The 22,500-nt window shown below is 41.7% G+C and overlaps 1 protein-coding gene across 2 annotated transcripts in view; it reads left to right on the forward strand.

The window, feature by feature from the left end:
• Positions 1-15,006, forward strand: part of LOC137997534 (calcium homeostasis modulator protein-like) — a 41,047-nt gene extending 26,041 nt beyond the window's left edge. The window contains exons 4-5 of one of the 2 annotated variants that reach the window (XM_068843585.1): positions 12,379-12,495; positions 13,450-13,784. In XM_068843585.1, the coding sequence (XP_068699686.1) occupies positions 12,379-12,474 (96 nt within the window). In that variant the 3' untranslated portion in view covers positions 12,475-12,495; positions 13,450-13,784. Of the gene's footprint in view, positions 1-12,378; positions 12,496-13,449 lie in introns of both variants that reach the window. The other variant, XM_068843587.1, reaches the window with a different exon arrangement.
• Positions 15,007-22,500: the final 7,494 nt, after the last annotated feature.

Consider the following 22,500-nt stretch of genomic DNA (forward strand, 5'->3'; position numbering starts at 1 on the left):
CACTCTTTTGTTCCATTGTTATATTCATCTAACATTTTTCAGCAGAAATTTCGAGGTGTGCCTACAGCTACTCGCGAGTTGAGATCTTTTGTTAAGTGTCGCTTTGCCTCTATGTCTTAGTATTTAGTTCTTCTCAAGTATACATAAATTGCATCGCTTCGATATAGGCGAGTAAGAATGGGCTTTGTCATTTATCTTCCAAGTAATACGATGCTATATGTTCTTCTGTTTTAGCTCCCACGCGTACTTACTTAGCTCGGTTTGGCTGGAGTACATCTGCTTTTCAAAGGACTGCTTGTGATTTCTAAAGCGGGACTTAAACTCAGTGTCAGTGAGGCCTATGTATGTTTCGCTGCCCTCTTCCGATTTCACGGTAGCCTGGTAAATGATACCCGGAGGATCCTCGGAGGATTCCATGGTGACATCAAACAGGTTTCTTGGGCCATATTTCTTTGCCCACGGAGAATTGTTGCTGAATAACAGTGTTCTTTTAGCACGTATAATGATCTCTTTGTCAAGGTCTGAAATTTCTGTGTACTGTGAGGCGAATTCCATGGCATCGTTCAGAAGATTTTCCGTGATCTAGGGATAAAAGTCCACTATATATATCGAAACACACAAAATATGCGTTCTCGTTGTTGTTGATTGTGTTAAACCAGTCTAGGACAGCCCTGGTATTTCTCCATAGGTTGACATTAGTAGCTGCGCCTGTTTGTTGTGCATTTCTCTGGAATTGCAGGAGCAACATCAGGAGAAACATCACATGGTACAACCCACCATACGACATGCAAGTAAAGACCAACCTAGGAAAACAGTTTCTAAGAATTGTCGATGAGTGCTTTCCAAAGGGCCACACCTTGAGACCTGTGTTTAACAGAAACACCGTGAAACTGTCGTACAGTTGTATGCACAGCGTCAAAAACACCATTGATGTGCACAACAAAAACATTAACCAACCCCAAAGAAGCTGTGCAGGACGACAAGGTACACTTCAACTGTAGGAAAAAAGCCGAGTGTCCACTCGAGAACAAATGCCTCACCAAGGGTATCATTTACCAGGCTACCGTGACATCGGAAGAGGGCAGCGAAACATACATAGGCCTCACTGACACTGAGTTTAAGTCCCGCTTTAGAAATCACAAGTAGTCCTTTGAAAAGCAGATGTACTCCAGCCAAACCGAGCTAAGTAAGTACGCGTGGGAACTAAAACAGAAGAACATATAGCATCGTATTACTTGGAAGATAATTGACAAAGCGCATTCCTACTCGCCTATATCGAAGCGATGCAATTTATGTATACTTGAGAAGTACTATATACTAAGACATAGAGGCAAAGCCACACGTAACAAAAGATCTGAACTCGCGAGTAGCTGGAGGCACACCTCGAAATTTTTGCTGAAATATTTTTGCTGAAGAATGTTAGATGAATATAACAATGGAACAAAAGAGTGGAAATTGTCAAGTAAGTTAAATTTGAATTTCAATGAATCGCGATGATATAAATACAGTGTAAATGTAATTCTGTTAGAAAACTCTCGAAGATTGAGGGCACTTGTGCCCTCACGAAACAGAACTGTAGAGTTTAAAAAACCGAATGGAAGACCAACCGTTTCTCGTGATATAATCAAGCTCCTATCGAATGATTGTAGAGCACTGTTTGAAGGTTAACTGGAATACATTCTATATATATGTGTAAATATATATATATATATATATATATATATATATATGTGAATCATCGTTCTGGTTGATTCAGCGTCATCTAGTTGGGGAAAAACATGCGCCCGGGATGACCACGTAATTCCCATTCACTATCCAGATTGGCCATGTAGCCAGCATGGTTGCTCTGATAGTGTAGTGATGATCACACCCAACCGGTAATCTGGGGACGTGGGTTCAAATCCCGCTCAGGGCATAAAAAGTTTTTCTCCCAATGAAAATGTCTTCCAGGGGTTTTCCGTCCTTGGTCCTTTCAAACTTCATATATATATATATATATATATATATATATATATATATATATATGTATGTATGTATGTATATATTCACCTCCTTGTATTCTCAGTTATTTTACTTTAATTGTGCCAATTATGACATCTATATTTTTGTAAAAAAGCAGCTTCTTTACAATTATACAATTGTAAAAATGTAGTTTTTTTACAAAAATATAGTTTTGGACAAGTAAAATGTAGTCCACGGTTAGCCATAAGTGAATTGTGTAAGTGGCATTGTTGAGGCTGGGGGGGGGGGGGGGGGGGGGTGTTAAAGTTTGTTTTTTGCTGGAATCATAGCAATGAAAAGCAGGAATTGGGTTCTGCATCTCAAAGTGCTAAGTTGTCCCAGCACAAGGAGGTACCTTTTTGTAAATCCAGTCAGAAATCAAGGTGGAATGAAAAATAATTTAATGCTGTGGGCAATCTGAACCTCAAGCTGAGTGGAATTTTCTTGAGCTAGTTTGGTTGGGCAATGTCTGTTCAATTGTGCTCTGATAATTATCAAAGCACAATTGAACAGACGGTGGCTAAACAAACTTGCTCAAGCAAATTCCATTCCTGCAAAGTAACTTTGGGCTTCCAAGTCTTAACTCCAATGGCTTTCTTTTCCCACCGACCTTCCTTTCCTACTCGTACCGGAAGACAGAGACGTAGATGATTTAATCTACAGGCAATTCTGCTCGCAGGGACATTGCGGGCTGGATGATATGTCTATTCAGCTAATAGACAGAGTGACTAATACTAATGGTCTTTTGGGAAAGGAAGGCCAGTGGGCTTATAGACTTGGAACCATCTGACGACGGGGTCTTAACGAGAATGGCTTTTTCTACAGCCAGAACCGTCGTAAGGGGCGAGTTCGGTAGCCATTTTTTTGCTGGTTATTTTATCATTTTATCCCGCATGTTCTCGTTATTTCGCGCGTGCACGATTTATTACCTCATTTTGTATCGTTATCACGTAAGAACACATGAAGATGTAACGGTCATTCACCCTGATGAAGGTAGCTGTTTGTCACCGACACATAGGTGTTGTTGTTTAAAAGGGAACATTGAAGACTATTTGTTGGCTTCAGGAGAGGAGAGAGCCGGAAGGTTCTATTTGTTTCCTAAGAAACATAAGGAGGGTAGGAAAAGGCGTCCAGATATATCCGGTTACAACACCCCTACAGAAAAGATTTCAAGATTTGTAGACCACCAACTTAGACCTATAGTTCCGACTATTACTTCTTACATAAAGGACACGAATGATAAGAAACATAGGCACTTTACCAGAGGGAGCGATATTATGTACAGCAGACGTTGTGGGGTTATATCCCCTCATACCACACGATGAAGAACTAGGGGCGGTGAAAGGAGCGTTGTCAGCATGGGATTTAAATTTAGACGAGGGGACGAAACTAGGGGATCTTAAGAACGACTTGGCAGATTTTACGGAAATAGTTCAAAAAAAAAATAATTTTGAATTTGATGGTAAGCATTTTGTCCAGAAACTAGGCACTGCAATAGGGACTCGGATGGCACTGGCGTATGCAAACATTTTCATGGACAAACTGGAAAGACAATTAATTTCACGGGCTCAAATAAAACCCCCCACACTTGGTGGCGGTATATCGATGATATTTTTATAATGTGGGCAGAGGGAGAGCAAAGTCTTTAAGACTTCATTGATTACTTGAATAGCGCGCATGAAACGATCAGGTTTACATCAAAATGGTCCTATGATGAGGTTGAATTCTTAGATGATAAAGTGATTAATGATTCGGAAAAAGTGGAGATGGATGTTTATATCAAGCCCACTGACAGTCATCAGTATCTTCACCGAGCGTCTTGTCACCCGCATTCTTGCAAGAAAGGGATTCCTTATACCCAAGAACTATACGTTTGAGGAGGATCTGTTCTAAGGAAACTTCCTTTGGAAGAAGAGTACTGGATTTGTGTAGTTTTTTTTTTAGTAGAAAAGGGAAATGGGAAGAATTTGATTCAACAACAAGTGGATAGAGCGAGACGGACACAAGAAATGAAGCTTCGAGGGGTAGAGCAAAGAAAGAAAATAGCAGGATTCCTTTCACAGTGACTTATCATCTGGGTCTACCAAATATCGGGGATTTTTTGAAGGAGTTACATCTGGTTCTCCACTCATCACAGCGATGCTGGGTTGCCATTAAAGAAGTTCCGATTGTCGCTTTTAGGAGACCGAAATGTCTCTCAGATTATTTGGTGCTCGATTTCGGAGTGGCTCCAAGGATGAAGTAAAAGGTACATCAAAATGCTTTAGTAATCGCTGCCAAATTTGTGATTTTCTATGCGTGGGAAGAACTTTTCGCAATAAAACCATTGAAAAGGAATTCAGCATAAATTACCACTTGACCTGCAACTCTAACAATGTGATTTATCTTACTCCTTGTAGGAAATGCGTCATTTAGTATGTTGGCTCCATTACCACTACTTTTAGGTTTAGCTCTAATCATCACAGGAGTAGGATCAATGTACATCTTGACTAGCTCCGTGAGCGGGCAAGATGAACCAAATCACGTTGGCTACCCGAGCGGGCAAGATGGAACTATACTGCCCGCTCGGGATTTCTCGCTTGGTCCCGCAAGATCAAAGATCATTTTTTGGTGTTTTACCACATACAGCTATTTCAATTAATGTTATCTGATCAAATCATAAAGCTACAAGGAGAGACCGCATGGTTATGTGGGATTTTTTGCTGAATAAATTCATCAAAATCGGCTACGCCTCGCCCGTACAGCACTTTTTCGACTTCCCTGTGAAAAATGGCAAGTCTGGGGGTTCGTCCTCACTGTCATGAGTTCCATTTAGCTGTACAAAAAAACACCTGTGAGCTGTGTTCAGTTCCTGTGCTAACTGATTAGGGAACTTAAGCAGCGGCGACGGCAACACCAACGAAAACGTCACTTGAAAATATAACTATTTTATTTGTGTTTACTTCGCCATCATTTTAACTCGTTCCACTTCTACAGAAACGGCGAACTACCAAGGAACCAAATTGGTAGGAGTGGCTCTCAAGTTAGGCCCGTTTTAAACGTCGCATTTCACATGTGCCGAATCTAATGCAAATGATAAAAATCTAGTGTTTTCGCTCATTTGCATTAGATTCGGCACATGTGAAATGCGAAGTTCAAAACGGGCCTTAATTTAAGAAAACTGAGTGAAAAATTCGCTGTCGTGTGTTCACGTTCTCAACAAAATCTTGAATTTGGTCATGTCACTTTGATGTTTTGCAGAGGACGGCAAAGAAATTTACCAAAATTTAAAAGGCGTAAAAAACTACTGTTTTTGCTCATTAAATCTTTTGTTTTGTGGTGTTTTCGCTGTCCCTAATAGCTATGAACGCAGTTACCTGACTTAAACGGTACCGACACAAAAAATATAATTTTACTATGAAACACGATTAACAGCTAGCGCTGGGGCTCAAACGTAATGATTTTCTTCACTACTGCATAAATAGAAGATTTTTTACTTTTCTACTCGGTAAAAGCTGTAAAAGCGGCATAAAATTAACATACGTGTATGCACGTGGAGTCCGTGGGTTTCGAGTAAGTAAAATGCTGATTCATATGGCGTTATAAAAATAATTTGAAAAAAAATATTGACACACATAATTCTTACAAACTTAAGAGTGTTAAATTGGGACAAAAATGAAATCTTTTTAAGAATAATCGGACCCCCTCATTCCTCGCACTGAGAATGTTTGACGTGACGGGCGGGAAGTTCCTTACCAACATCCTGGCCCAACAACGCAGTTTGAACTCTAGGAGTTTAACAACCGTGTCGCAACCTTGATAGGCTTGCTTCATAACTTGACGACGGTGCTTCCTCATCATCAGTCATAATCTCAGAACTGGGTCCGGGGTTAGGTACACAAAACAATAAATTGCTTAAAACCAGTTCCTGATCATCACAAGCGGAATTAGAGAAGCTTGAATTCCAGGCGTCTTCTTGAGTAACACACTCCCCTGAGTATGCAACCAGAGGAGACGGGGATGACATTTAGGATAAAATTACTATACCTTTTCTTTTCTTCCCCAATGTTGCACTTATGTCCAGAAATGCACACAATAACAAAATTGGCAAAATAACCAAATATCGCCGACCATTTGACGATTTTGACAATTTTGGCAAATATGGCAATTATGGCGAAATTTCGTCAAATTGCCAAATGTATGTGAATCAGTTCTATACATGGTGGCTAGCCATGTTGGCGAATCTGGCAAATATGGCAATTTCGGCGAATGTGACAATTTTGGCGATTTCTTGTCAAATCGCCAAATGGATCTTCGGAAGAAGGTAAATCTGGTCAACGGCGCGCAGTGATATCAAGCTTTCTTGCTGCAAACGAAGCTACACTACTCCGGGCACGCTGTCGGACGAAACTCGCTATACCGGGCAAGCTGTGTTGATGTTACCTTTTGCAAGCAACAAACTCTTCGAAGAACCGTTTTTGTAATGAGTGTTATCAGCTGTGGATAAACAGCATCATACAACAATGCTTCATAGCATTCCATCGATTAACGTATAATGGAATGTGCGGTGAGTTTTGTGTTATGTGTAAAGACGAGCTTATATTAATCTGTAGAATATTAATTTCAAATGCAACAACATGTACATTAGCTTCTAAGTTGTCAGCGATTTTCAACAAATTGCCAAATTCGCCGGCTCGCCAAGAGGCCCCTCTTGTATTGTCCTTTGCATTCACTTCCAAGTTGTCGGCCATTTTGGCAAATTTGCCATTTTCGCCATATTCGCAAAATTTGCCGGTATTCTAAGGGGCCCCTCTTGTCTTCTTAATCGCATTGGCTTCCAAGTTGTAGGCGATTTTGACAAATTTGCCATTTTCGCCAGATTCGCCAAATTCGCCGGCTTTCCAAGGGGCCCCTCTTGTCTTCTCATTTGCATTGGCTTGCAAGTTGTTGGCGATTTTGACAAATTAGCCATTTTTGCCAGATTCGCCAAATTCGCCGGCTTTCCAAGGGGTCCCTCTTTTCTTCTCATTTGCATTGGCTTGCAAGTTGTTGGCGATTTTGACAAATTTGCCATTTTCGCCAGATTCGCCAAATTCGCCGGCTTTCCAAGGGGCCCCTCTTGTCTTCTCATTTGCATTGGTTTGCAAGTTGTTGGCGATTTTGTCAAATTTGCCATTTTTGCCATATTTCTAACTTATTTCTTCTTTTCCAAATTGTTGGCGAAATTTTGCCATTTCTGCCATTTTTGTTGTTGTGTGCATTTCTGGACATATCTCCAATGTTGAGACGAGTGAGTTCTTGAATTTAGGTAAGTGTTGATCGACCCACAAAGTAATCATCCCCTTTTTCGCTAAGGACAGCGTCTCGGCAAGTTGAACTTCAGAAGTAATGGAAAACAGTGTTTTCTTCCATCCAACTTCTCGCCCCTTCGAAAATAAATTAAGAACTACCCATATTACCTTTCGGTCTTGTCTTTAAGCTTGAAACCTTTATCCGACAACTTTAATTGAAATAGCTGTATAATAAACTTTATTGACCAAGCTTCTTCTTTTTTTGCGTGTTTATGGATTTCGCTTTCGTCTCGGACCATAAACACGCAAAAAAGAACTTGGCCGATATCCAATCACATGACTTTTGGAGGGCATACAGTTTATTTGTGGCCCGAGTAGCATCATTTGCGGCAGAGCGGAGCGAGGGTGCAAATGATACTACGAGAAAAAGTCATTTGATTATCATTATTATCAATACACAAGGCCAAATAGTACCAATTCAAATAAGAGATGTAGCATGAAACTATGGTATGGAAAGTTGTTGCTACAACATAATTTGAAGTGCGGGTTGTAAAGCAAATGTAGAAGTAATCCTCGCACTTAAATAGGACAATCGCCTTGGCCGAGGGATGTTGTTTGACATCTCTGCAGCCAGTCAGTATCAGGGCGGCAAATATATTTTCAACCCGCACATTTCCCGTTTGGCCCGCAAAAAGGCGCGTTTTACACAGGGCAGTTTGTCATTTGGTCGCGCGTGTTGATAACAATGATTATTCTCTTTACCAACATTGTCATAGCCCCGGAAACAGGTTTAGAACATGAGTATACATTTGATAGACAAGGCCAAAGGAGAGAAAGAGTTGCGTGAAAAGGAAGGACAGTGGACGTACAAATTGGGAACGTTGAAATCACTGGGACTAAATGAGGATGATGGTTACTAAGGCCAGAACAGAAAGACGTGCGTGGGCGCGCGCAGGATATAATGTAGCCAAGGCGGCTTGGTCACGATAAGCGGGATATACCTGAATTCGACAGTCTTACTTCACTCAAATTTGAGTAGCTTACGACGAAAATACTTTAGTGATATTCTAACAGACCAAATAGTATTGAGTTTTGGGCCAAAAGAATCAAAAAGGCCTTTAAAAATACACTACTGGTGGCCCAAAATTAAAGAAAGAAAACCTGATTTCCGGTTCGTCGAGAGGATATTTTTGGCAGCCATTAATTGCACCGGAAGCACGTGCACGGAAGGAGCGCTTGTGTTAGTCCTTCTCCGCATCACACATTGGACCAAGAGCGGACTGCCCGTTTCACCGCCCTACGTATAAGAGCCCTGAATGTAATCTTTTCCGTTAGACTTTTAAAATGGCAGTCGTTTCAGTGCGCGCACGTTGTCTTGGCAATTCAGCAATTTAAAAAGCGTTGTACGATAACGGTTAGTTAGTTGGTCACCCTCAAGAAGATCACTGAACGTGGTTGAAATATAGGTGGACAAAAAGGAAACAGTGTTTCGTTTTCATTTGTGATTGGTCTCTCTCTCTCTCTCTCTCTCTCTCATACTTGAATAAATGTTTTGAAAGGTCATTTGCCCTGCGCGAGATTTGAACCCACGTCCCCCTGTATTAAGTAGGTGTGATAACCACTACACCACCAGGACAACCATACTGGCAAAACAGCCATCGAAGAGGTGATTTCCGTGGTTAGGGCATAGGCCTCCCGGGATATTTTCTTTCAAGGTGACAAGGTAGGGGAGCCTATAACTCCGCTTGAAACCCAACTCACGATCAAGTTAATGATACACGACCGTGGTCAACTTAGCGGATGACAAGGAAGGATCCTCGAAGGATACAGGCTAATTTCATTTTACAGAGAGTGTAGGAGAGAAACCCTGACGATGCACACCCCAAATAGCCCTTACTTTTAACTGAATAAATGTTGAGCCCACGTTCTTGTTATCCGTTACGTTGATTACGGTGGTGTATCATCTTGCGAAGCAGTCATCAGGCGAACGTTTAAAAATAACGAACTCAATCTTAGATATTTGAAAATTAGAAACAATGCACCTTACTTGTGCACGTGACACGGGTCTGTTGTCAGGCGATCATAGCGTCCCATGCTAATCCATCGGAAATTGATTTATATGCGCGACTAGCAGTCTAAAAATCAGTATTAAGTCTGAGAAAACAAGTGTCCATATGATCTGCAACGGTCTGCGATCGATCCGCGACACGATCGCCGATAGGTCTGCGCCACGTCGCAGACATATGGAAACATGTGTCCCCGGCGTCTGCGGCGACCTGCGGCACACGATCTGGACCAAAGAAGTGGTCCAAAATGCCTGAGGGAATGCCCTATTTTGTAGTGTTGAAGCTTTCCTGTCTGAAGTCTGCGTTTCTGAGATTATAGTTTGTATGACTAGTGTTGATTATAAAATAATTAGGGTAGTACGCGCACTCTCATTGGTCAATAGCTGCGTTTAGATGAGGGTATGGAAACACAGCTGTGACATCACACGAATTTTGATTGGTTATGAAGTTAGACGCGAATTTTGATTGGCTGGTAGGAAATATGAGCGTGTATCAAGATAATTTGTTTCAATCTAGAAGTAAAAAAAAATATTAGCATTTTCCTTTATTTATCGAATCATCTTTGAGAAATATTTTATGAAAGTAAAAGAGGACTTTTTTCCGTGTTTCCATAGCCTCATCAAAACACTCGGGGGAGTTATGAGAATACTCGACAGCGCCTCGGGTTTGCATAACTGTCTCGAATTCTTTAGATGAGGCTATGGAAACACGGAAAACGTCCTCTATTGCTTAAATAGGTCAGTTACTGAGCTTGGCAACATGCCGTGCTTTATTGTACGCTTGTCTACAATCGCCTCAGATTTAAATGGAAACATTTACCTGCGATGTTTTCGATCGTCTGCGATAAGACCGACGCAGAGAGCTTCCAATAGTCGCAGATCATCTGCAAACCAGGCTTAATAAAGATCACTCCGGCTCGACAAAGATATCGACTTGATTCTCCAGTGAACAAGAACCCACTCACTGGGTCTCAAATAGACCCTTATAGTGATTTATGCAGTTTTAACTTTTTTTATCGTTAGTTTTTACTCATTTAAAAATAAGCAAAACTAACGATTTAAAAAAGTCTGACGTTTCGGCGACATCTTGGCGCCATCGTGAAAGGAAACTAAATTAAATATGCGATTTCAAGAGGATCTAAAGAGTTCAGAGTCATTAATTTGCATACGTTAAGGAAAGACCTTTGCGCGAATTGAGTCTGATTGTATATTTAAACACGGTCGTAATTGTTTAATGAGCAACATCTCGTTAACGTTTCCACGTGGGTTGATAAATCATGGCGGAAAACTTAGATGCATTCAGGGGAAGAGATTCAGTATTCGTGGCTGACTGGTTAACAAGCAAAGGCCTATAGAAACTCTGATTGTTTCTCTTTTACTGATGTATCCAATATTTAACAAAATTGGCTTCAATCGAAACAGAGATATCAAATAAATTTAAATTTAAATGTTCTCTACGTTTTTCTCTACGAGTAGAATATTGGTCTAGTGTAATACTTACATGCAGTTGATCCATACAGACATAACCTTACTGTTATATTAGAGGTTTATTCGACCTCAAAATTTGTCAACTTTGTTATTTGGTTCCCTTTGGATATTTATACCTGTTACCTGTCCTCCCTGTGCCTTGTGCCATACAGGGCTCTGGTTCTCCTTGGTGTTCTCTTTTAAACCATGTTTGCATACACAACTTCAGAAGCATAATAGAAGCTACTGAAAGTTAAAACAGTAATCTGGTAATTTTCCCGGGGGTGGGGGCATTTGATCACTTGGAATGGACCCATGATGAGGCATTTGAGCGGCTTTTTGGCCCGGGGAAGGGGGCATTTGAACAAAAATGTTCCAAAAATTCAAATGATCGGGGGTTTCCCGGGGAGGGGGGGGGATGTTGAAGCTTAACATTGATTGGTACATTATGTTCGTACGCGTCGATGGGCATAGAAGCAAGACCTCGTCAGTGCGCAAACATTATGATAACAGACACGCAGGCACGGTTCCGGATGACCTTCGCAATTGGTATTGAAAAAAATGCCAGAACAAGTTTGATTGTCTCGTTAACTAGATGTTACTCATTAAACAATTACGACCGTGTTTAATTGTGCAATCAGACTCAATTCGCGCTAAGGTCTTTGTCTAACTTATGCAAATTAATGACTCTGAACTCTTTCGATACTCTTGAAATCGCATATTTAATTTAGTTTCCCTTGAAAATGGCGCTAAGATATCGCCGAAACCTCAGACTTTTTTATCGTTAGTTTTTGCCTGTATATGTTTATCTAAATCACTGTTGATCAAGTAAGTAAAAAAAAAAAAGATAATCTCTATATCTTACATGTAAACTTGGTGTATGTCTTACATAAAATTGAAAATTGGCCCGGCTTATTGTAAGGGTCTGTCGTTATTTTTCTAATCTCAACGTAGAAATCATGCTTATTTTTTATAGGTTGAATTTTAGTATATTTAAATTGACTATTTTTGTGTGAAGTATACCCTACTGTTATTAAAACGAGTGCGTATAGATGAGTCACCGTGCTGTGCGAATGAATTTGACTCAAATCCATGCTAATGCAGGTTGTCCTACCATAGCTATAAGTGGTTTTGGCATGCTGGTGTTAAGGCGCATATCGCAGTTGATCATAATTTTTTTCTGTAACATTTTTATTCCTATTAAAAATAGAAGAGTAACCAGGTTTTGGAGACATAATCATGTAAAAAAAACGTTCTCTGGTTAAAATTTTTATATAAAAAAGTAAGCTTTTGGCTTCCAGACTAAAGCCTTTGAAATACTCTATTCTTTTAGATAAGCGCCTTTTTACAATTTTCTCACACTTTCATTCATTTTCTATATATTTTCATCTCGCTTATTTACATCTTAGTTTTTAAAGGCTTTAGTCTGGAAGCCGTAAGCTTACGACGGTTTTTAAATAAAATTTTTAACCAGAGAACGTTTTTTTACATGAATATTTTTATTCCTGTTGGATTTGTTGTTTTCGTTACTGTACGTTCATCATTTAACACTGATGTTTCACTTATAATCAACAGCTGAATGGTGGAAAAGAAGATGGAATGAAGGTGAATGGTGGAAAAGAAGGTCACGGAGCGTCTAAGAGCATAATTCTTGGAGAGAAATGGCTATGAAACCGGACAAATTTCTTTGTTGTAGGTTTTTGTTCTCTTTTTTGGCCTTGACCGTGCACAAAACACAATAGTTGTTTACTCCGTACTAAGGAACTAACCAACAGAAACGTGTTGGTTACGTAATTCATGCATAGTGTATAATCGCAAAAGAAAAGATTGTGCACCGTCGTGGATTTCCCGTCATAAATCTTGGCATCTTTGTTTGCTCCTTTGATGTTTGCCGAGCTTCAAAAGCAGTCCCCTCTATCAACTATGCTAAGAGTGTGGTGTTTTCAAGTACTATTTAATTAAAGAACAGCGTCGCCTTCGTGATTTTAAACCAGATAAAACACGCCATGCGAGTGTATTGAACAGCTTCAAAAACACACCACAAAGAGCGTGTACCTTGGGAGTCTGAACAAAGCTGAGTTGAGATTGTGAGGGGAGACTGACATTAGCATGCATGAAAAACAAGCTATACATTATTAGTATGCTTTATATAAAGAATTCTAATGAGGAGTGTTTTATGTAATGTTTAAAAAAAACAAGCAGCAGTGCTTTATCGGGTTCAAGTTGTTAGACCCGATAAAACACGTGCTGCGAGGTTTTTGAATGGCTTCAAAAACAATCCACAAAAAGCGTGTTCCTCGGAAGTCCGAACAAGGGTTCAATTTCTGACGTGACAGGAGAACATTAGCATACAAGAGAAACAAGCTATGCCTTATTAGTATGCTTTATATAAACAATTCTAATGGAGTGCTTTATCGGGTTTCAAGCTCATGCACGTGACGTCCTAATTCAATGACCTGATAGGCTGTTTCGCTTATGAATTATTCATGAGTTTTGAACAGTTTATAAACCGGTGACCTGATGGACTGTTTCTCTCATGAATCAACGATTGAATGCATTTTTGAACTTGTATATATAAATGGTTTTTAAAATGTTAAAGTGCTACTATGATAAAAAAACATCACTTCATTTCCTTCTTTTTTTCAGATTTTGAAAGTGTGTTTGCTTAAAGTGGTACAGTGATAGAAAGTCACTTCCTTTTTTCTTCAGATTTTGAAAGTGTGTTTTCTATGTACAGTAATATGTGAGCGGCCATTTTTGATAGCTTTGTTGTTCTAGAGAGACGTGCAATGATCTGCGTTGAACTTGGAAAATAGGTGTGTTCTGTGAAGATACGTGGGATGAGAGTCAAATGGTACGCTTTGGCATTCTTTTAGAAAATTGTATCAAAAGAAGAAACATATCTACGCATTAGCCAGGCGAAGATGAACATCGATTCAACTGACCTGGAAGCGTTTTCCAAGGTTGAGAACGTTAAGCAGTGGCCAAAATGTGTGATTGTTGGGTTTGTTTGTTCTGCTGAATTTTGGATCAATCGTTGTTTTCTGAATTTTAAAGTGACAAATAATACTGACTATGCGAATGCAGTGTTACACTAGACAATTTTTCTTGCAACTTGTGTCGCAATTGTTGCGACAAAAGTTTTCACATTGTGAAACAATGCTTGATGGGTGTTATACTAGGCAACGTTTCATGAAACTTGTCTCGTTTTCGATGATCACATGAGGTTGGCTGGTGCCGAAGACCGTTGCGACACAACTTGCAGGACAGATATTACACTACGCAATGTTTGAAAAATTCGTTTCAACGTTGCGTGAAGCGTTGCGGAGAACAGAAATCTATTATACTTTCCGCAACGGTTTTTGCAATTACATTGGGAACTGTTCTGTGCAACTTTGCTCACCATGCCGTTGCGAGACACGTTTCAGGAAAAATTAAACAGTGTAACAACGCTTTTAGACTAATTCTCAAATCCAAACCCGATCTAGGAAAAAAAAAAAAACAATTATTTAGAGGTTTTTGTTTTATAATCTTTAATTTTCCTAGTTATCGTAAGGTAATGTTATCTCTAAAATTCTATTGTTTGAACTAATCGATTGCTGTAATTAACCGCTATAACTGTTCCTTTTCCTGGTTCCTCTCTTTTTTATTATCGAAATTTTCGGTTGTATTGGTCAACTCGAAAGCCTCTGTGCTTCTTTAGCCGATAGGTAAATAGATATCCCTGTGTGTTTCTTACATTTTGCGTTTATTTATTCTCATATATACTCTTTTTTATAAGAACTTTCAGGCTGAGATTAACCAAAATTTTAAGAACATACCCATGCTGAGAGTCAGTTAAGAACGTCTTTATTTTGCTTACTGTTTTTTTGTTTTTGTTTCTGTTTTAAAGATGAAAGGAGAGGAAAACTGTTGTCAAACAGTACAATTAACTCAAATACTTAGGGACCATTTTTTCTTATTGCATGATACACCGAAAAACAACTCAGTTTGTAGTCGAACTTAGTATACCACACAACTTTAAGAACAATGTGAAGAATGTTTTCAGTCTGAAATCGCAAGAAAAATGAGAACGTTCTGTCTCAGCCCCCAAATTAGAAGTTCTTGTAAAAAAGAGTGTACGTACCCGTAATTGAATGTGTTCATCTAGATAACAGTGTGAAAATAAAAGGTGTTGCTGTTGCTGCCCTTTGGTATACTGAGCAGAAACTGCTTTAGAAATTTTTACTGGGTTTACCCAGAGTACTGGAACAGGTGTATCACCCCTCTCGAAAACTTCAAGGCAACTTCAAGGCAAGTGGAACTGAAGATGTTAAAGTCACGGCAATGAACATGTACAAGTACAAGGAAAGGTTACGTTTTATACAAGCGTTGGCCGTGTAGCACTTATATTTTAAACAGAGTTAACTGAATAGAAGGTAATGTTCCCACAGTCTGCTCCCGTCTGACACTGTAGCTCAGTCGGTAGAGCGGCGGAGATCGAACCCGAAGGTCGTGGGTTCAATTCCCACCCTGGTCAGAGTTTTTCTCTGTCCTTTATGTGGGCCCATTTCCATCAGTAGGGCTAACGCTCACGTGGTTCATATGGGATAGAAATCTAGCACTTCACATTACCCTCTACTCTGTTAATTCTGTTTAAAATATAAGTACAACACGGCCAACGTTTGTATAAAACGTAATCTTTCCTCGTACTTGTACATGTTCATTGCCGTGACTTAACATCTTCAGTTCCCACGGCCTGCTCAGGAATTGTCAAGCACCCAGACCAATGACATGGTCACAGCTGCCTCGTGCCTAGGGCATGGCTCTCCGGAAGTGACGTCTTCGACACCGGAAGTAACGATAACATGGCGGGAGAGCATAGATGCAAAGTTCAAGAATACGTCAACCTTGATCCCAAACTTGACGTCATAAATCTGCAACGTTTCACACAATGAGAAATCACACAAAAATCACATGTACTCCCAATCAAGGAGAAAAATCTTATTTTTACAGGTGGGAAGGTATGGGGGTCCGAATTACCAACCCTGTCCCCAGAGAGAAACCTATTACAACTACAGGTGGTCTTGAAATTGTTGATAACTGAATTGGTTTCACTAGTGTTTATCTGTTGGATAGTGATTTATCTGGTGGATAGCGTTATCCACCTTTTGAACAACCAAAGCCAGCTGGTACCGTTTGGTTTCGGAGACAATTTCCAGCTGGTGGCCTTTGTCCCGCGTGATGAAATGTAGGTTGAACACGGGTACCTGCCGTGGTCCATCGAGAGGGTCCTAGCACGTTCTGCTTGAGAGTGTCATAGTTGAGCTGCCGTCGGCTCCACTTGTTGAGATTGGACCCACACACTTTCCTGCAAACCTTTCTTTTGTGTATTCGATACCCATGGTTCCCTGGACCCCCGACAAAAACTCCACAATGTAATCTTCGGGGTCCCCTAGAAAATTATCGAGTGGAATCACAAGTTTCTCTGGCCACCATTTGTAAATGACAAAGTCCGTGTCAAAGTACAGCGCATTGTTCTCCACCATCTCTAGATAGCTGTACAGTTTCAGCCGAGCGCAGCAGGTGGTCAAGGCCACGATAAAGATGATGTTACGATCACTCTTGGGTGATGATTCATCGGTGTAATTTTAGGTGATGTCTAGCATTTCCCCGTTGACGATGCACACGGCATGAATGAACACCGAAGTTTCCCGCAGCAACTCGTAAAATCTTACCTTGCTCCCCCCTAAACTTGTTGAGGCTCCCACCAAACTTTCCCCAGAACGAATTCAGCATGAGGTTGGCAGTTGCTTTTCACTCTGGGTTCTTTTCGATTTGGATCAGGTCCAGCTGCATCCCCTCAGGCTTTGGTGGCCATCTATTGGCCTCCGTCTTGATTTTCAGCCAGATGTTCACATACTTGGCAAAGAGACCTGTCTGGGAGCGTGGAAAATGCCACACCTCTTCGATCTTGGTTTTTCTCGTAGTCACTGGCAGCAGCTTTCTCCAGCTCAGGTGTACACCAAACGCTGCTCAGATTGGTGAGAACATTGTCAGGTGCGGTCCAGCATGTGGAGCTTGGCCTGTTCGTTAGGTGCACAGGTCCGACACAGAGGAAACGTGAGTTTGCCTGCACTCCTCAATGGCAACACTAGAGAGTGCTTGAAGGGTGGTGGGATGATGTCCACTTTGGCCAAGCCGAAGTACGGGGGCAGGTCCGTGCCTTCCACATGGGTCTTGGTCTCGGGGTGCCCGATTGGGTAGCGGCAGTACTTGCTGACCCATGGGTACAAGGAGGTCACGTGCACGTACAGGATCTGCTCACCCTCGTTCTTGTCAACAGTGCTGAAAATCACGACTGCGTTGGTGCGGCCTCCAAAAAGGGCATCCCTGGGGTTCAGTGATATGACGATGGGATTGTCTGCCAGACATGTCTGGATGTATTCTCGATGCTGTTTGAGGCAATCCCAGTCATTCTCCCACATGACAACGAGGTGGTACCGGGCTTTACAGAGGGCCGCCTCTTTGCTCTTTGGCCATAGTGGCTTCGAACAGTTGACCAAGGGTCCCCTTGGGATGCGTTCTGCTCTTTTCATGGGTTTTAACCTTGTTCTAACGTGGGCAGCTGGTGTAATAACACCCGTGAAATTCTTACACCGAATTGGTCACAGGGTGGAATCCATCCACTTCCAAAGCACATGCATGTGGATACGTTGTTCGCCACGGTCGCACTCATGGACAATCCGATCAGCCGAGGGAAGTCCAAGGATCTCCTAATCGGGGTAGGCCAACTGCATGAGGTCATGGGCCTGTCACTCTTCCTTGGTTATGCCTTCACGGGTGACATGACGGGCTTCCTCTTCACACCAATGGAGCCACTGCAAAGCCTTGACGCTCTAGTTAGTGCGGATACCTTGCCATCCTAGTGGGGGCCCAACTGTAATGGTGCTGGGCTGCAACCATTTCTCTTGGAAATAGTGCATTCACAATGAATCGATGCTGATGCATTTTAAGAAGGGATTAAAACCCGCTACAGCATCAAATTCTTTCAGGAATCTTCGACACCCCTCTTTCAGCAACCAGTAGTGAAGGTAGGGGAACTTAGGTAACGCGTTTGGGTTATCTTGATCCATAATGTCTTCTGAGACTCGATTTCTTCGGTGGTGATCGGTCCGATCATCTTAAGGAAGGGCGGTGGGAATTGTAGATAAACCGGAGGATCCAGGCACAAACTCTTAAGGTTCTCTTCAGGTTATTCCGTTTTAGCAATTGGTCAGAACTCATCTGGTTTCTGGTCAACGGTTGCTGCATCCAGGACTTCTCGTACAATCTTAGATTCCGCGGCTGAGTTAGGAGGCCACTCATTGGCATCCTGAAACCATTCAGGGCCATTCCACCAAAGATCGGAGCTGATAACTGTTCCTCCCCGACTACCAAAAGCAACAGAGTCTACCTGAGTAGGTACGTGCCTTCATTCTCGAATGCTGTGCTCCTTGATCTGATAATGCACGGCACAAATCACAGGACTAATTGGAATATTCAAATATGGGCAAGATTATATCGTTTTCTTAAATTACAGCCAAATTTGCCTTCTACTTTCGTGCTGTAAACGTCATTTAAAAAATTAACCTTCAATCGTCAAATGGCCTAAAATTTAACCGTCAAAGCAGCCTATTTGTAACCGGTATTATCCAGCCAGTAGTATCAGCAAGGCGTGCCTTGGCTGCCCCCAGACCTTGGAAGATACCAAAAGCTTGGCGAACTACAGCATATGAATGAAGGGGTTCAAAAGAAACTGTGGTGGTGAGTCAGTGGGGAAGTAGTATACAAAAATTTGGTTTAATCAACGGAGTTGCTTATGTAAATTGGCCACCGTACAGGGATTCTAAAAGCTGACGTTTCGAGCGTTAGCCCTTCGGATTCCCTCTGAGGAAGGGCTAACGCTGGAAACTTCAACTTTTAGAATCTCTGTACGGTGGCCAATTTACATTATGAACTCCGTTGATAAAACCAAATTTTTGTGGACTACAGTATACACTGCCACAGAAACACCAGCCTTGCTGGCGTCTCCGAACGCATGGAGCTCCACTTTGTCAATAGGTTCTCGGTAGGGTGCTAACTCTCTTGGTGAGTACTTTCTCAGGCACAGAACGTTCCCATCGCTGCCATCTTGAGGTGAGTTCATCGGGTAACAGGGCGTCCCACTCGATTTTCAATTCGTAGGCATCTCGATAGATTAGGTTCCCTTGCCAAGCCATCGGAGAAACCAGGCCGAGCGGATCGTTTCCCCAGGACAGCTCTCTTAGTCGGTTTCACACCCTCTAGTGCAAACGAAGATACTTTGAGAGACTTCCATCACACATGGCAGAAGTGTCTTTCACCATGACGCTAAGTACTGCTCAATGACTCCTCCTAAGAGAAATGGGGTGGTAGCTAGACCAAAGAGCGCTCTGGTAGACCTTAATGTAATTCAATGTCACGCAATCAATGAAATCGAAGGGCGTCACGCTCCCCCTTCTGGATGCGCACTTGCAGGAACGCCTTTGCATGTCAGTTCCAAAGAGCACTGAGTGGAATCTACCACAGACAAGGACGTCATAGGTCTTATTCTCCAAGGGTGGCCCAGGCTCAAGAAATTCATTTAGCTAGGGTGCCCCCTTCTCCCCACGGGCGGAGCAGTCATTCACAATGCGCAGCTTTGTTGTCTACGCTGTTTTTCTTATTACGGTTTAAGGGGAGCTATTTCGACTACGCCTCCTTTTAGCTGAGCTTGCATGCTTTCATCGTAGTCTTGTAGCTTTCCCAATCCTCGCAACTTAGCTACTTGACTTTGTAAACGGCGCACACTCCCCTCCCGATTGTCAGGAAGCAATGGATGGTTTCCCTTTCAAGAGCACAATTTTATACCGCTGAGTCTTCCTTGGGATCCCGTGTTAGCTGTACTCGGAATTCTTTGTACGCCTCTCTCTAGCTGATCCCCAGCTGGTGTATCTGTTAAGCCCAGGACATCAAGAGCGCACAGCTGCTCGAAGTCTCTTACAGCATCGACCTCTAGAAAACCAGCCCTGATATCCGCCTCTACCCCTTGGGCCATTAGAGCCCAAACAAAACTGACCAGTCAGCTCAGCTACGGGTTCTCCACGACGCCCCTTCGGTCCACCTTAGATCAGGTTATCAACGAAATTTCTCCCCTCTACATTATTTGGATATAGTTAAAATTTAAAAACGATCTCTGGCTAAAATGATTAAAAAACTACGAGCTTTCGACTGCCCGAACTGCAGTCTTCGACGGGTAAAATGAATGATAAGAAATCGATGAGAAAATTTAAATAAAAACGTAAATTGCAAAATGATGAGAATGTAGAAAATTTATGAATATTTGTTAAAAAGAATGTTGTATTGTCCAGGTAAAGGGCACGAATTGTTATCTGCGTTGGGTGTCACTGTGGTATGCCACCCTTCTAATGTTTTTCTCGTTCTAAAAGTGCCTTTGTCAATAACTGGCGCAGTCTCGAAATCAATGGCGTGGCTATTGGACCAAGCGTGATTGGCAATTCTAGAACCTTTGGCCGCAGTTTTGGTGTTCCTTAAATGTTCTTTTTTTCGCGTATTGAAAGCTCTGCCGGTTTCCCCAATATAACACCACGAACAATTTGTACAGGGAATTTTATATACGACGTTGGTCTGCGATTCCATCGAAGGTCGGAATTTCGGTACTGGGAACTGTTGTTGTAGAGTGGTAAATGGTTTGTTTACAACCCTGACATCGTGTTTTTTGAGGATGCGTGTCAAAGGCTCAGTTACTCCTTTGATGTAAGGGAGAGAAGCGAAAGACTTGCGTGACTCGGTTGGTTCAACCATCTTGTAAAACATTCCAACGAGTTCCTCCGGAGATACATCTGTTGTAGAAGCTCGAGTCTTTCTAGCGTGTATACTTTTGATAAAGCTAGATGGATAACCGTTGGACTCCAGAGCTGCCTGGACGTAATTAAGTTCCTGTCTTTTTCCTTCAGAAGAATTGGGTAGATTTAGAGCCCTGTGCAGGAGGCTTGATGTTGCGCTGACCTTGTGTTGCCTGCTGTGATGGGAACAAAAATCTAAGTATCTGTCTGTATGGGTGGGCTTTCTGTAAACATTAACAGCGATGACTCCATTTCTTCGGGAGACCAGAGTGTCGAGAAAGGAGATGTTTCCGTTACATTCGGTCTCAATGGTAAACGAGATGTTAGGGTCAATTGAATTTAATGTGTCATGGAAGGCTGAGACGTCGTTCTTCCCAATGATGCAAAAGCTATCGTCCACGTACCTTTTCCAAATTTTGGACTTAATTACGTCCAGGCAGCTCCGGAGGAACTCGTTGGAATGTTTTTCAAGATGGTTGAACCAACCGAGTCACGCAAGTCTTTCGCTTCTCTCCCTTACATCAAAGGAGCAACTGAGCTTTTGACACGCATCCTCAAAAAACACGATGTCAGGGTTGTAAACAAACCATTTACCACTCTACAACAACAGTTCCCAGTACCGAAATTCCGACCTTCGATGGAATCGCAGACCAACGTCGTATATAAAATTCCCTGTACAAATTGTTCGTGGTGTTATATTGGGGAAACCGGCAGAGCTTTCAATACGCGAAAAAAAGAACATTTAAGGAACACCAAAACTGCGGCCAAAGGTTCTAGAATTGCCAATCACGCTTGGTCCAATAACCACGCCATTGATTTCGAGAATGCGTCAGTTATTGACAAAGGCACTTTTAGAACGAGAAAAACATTAGAAGCGTGGCATACCACAGTGACACCCAACGCAGATAACAATTCGTGCCCTTTACCTGGACAATACAACATTCTTTTTAACAAATATTCATAAATTTTCTACATTCTCATCATTTTGCAATTTACATTTTTATTTAAATTTTCTCATCGATTTCTTATCATTCATTTTACCCGTCGAAGACTGCAGCTCGGGCAGTCGAAAGCTCGTAGTTTTTTAATCATTTTAGCCAGAGTTAACTATGTTCCATCCTGGCTGCGGCCCTTCAATATTTTCACATTATTTGGATAGCCATAAATGTTGTCATCGATGGCTTGTTCTTCCTCTGGATCAGAGTCACCAAAATCGCTAAAATCACTGTCTTTTTCGATTGAAAACTTCCCAGAAAGCTCCACACTTAATCAACAGGCCGACATTTGTAAATCACTGATACTGATACTTCGAGATCCGCGCAATAAATCCCGCACGAATACACTTTAAAAGCCTTAAAAAAATCACTTGTTTTGCTTTCGAATAAATGAAAATATGTCAACACAAGCTTTCTGGTCACAGTTTTTCTCGGTCATATCATACCGAGCTGATTTCATTAGCAGACTAAAACCCACGTGGGGGGAAAGAGTTATAATTAATTAATCATTTGTCCGAGAGGGAAAATTCCTGTCATCTTTATAAAAACTCCTCGCGTATCAGATGTCAACCCACCTATGCAAATCTGTAGAATTGCCTTAAGTCAATCTCACGAGATTCGCGGGAGGAAATGTCACGCAGTTTGGCGAGCGAAGCGTGATTTTTCGGACGCGAAGCGGATGAGCGAGCGACGAAGTCGCGAGAGGTCGACTTGTCTCGCTTGCAAGGTTTTCATTTGCGTTTCGCGCCAAAAAGGGATGACGTCATTCGCAAGTCCTGTACTTGATGGCGCAATCCGACGAAACCAACTGTTGACTT

The sequence above is a fragment of the Montipora foliosa genome, chromosome 3, assembly GCF_036669935.1.
Source record: "Montipora foliosa isolate CH-2021 chromosome 3, ASM3666993v2, whole genome shotgun sequence".
Classification (NCBI taxonomy): domain Eukaryota; kingdom Metazoa; phylum Cnidaria; class Anthozoa; order Scleractinia; family Acroporidae; genus Montipora; species Montipora foliosa.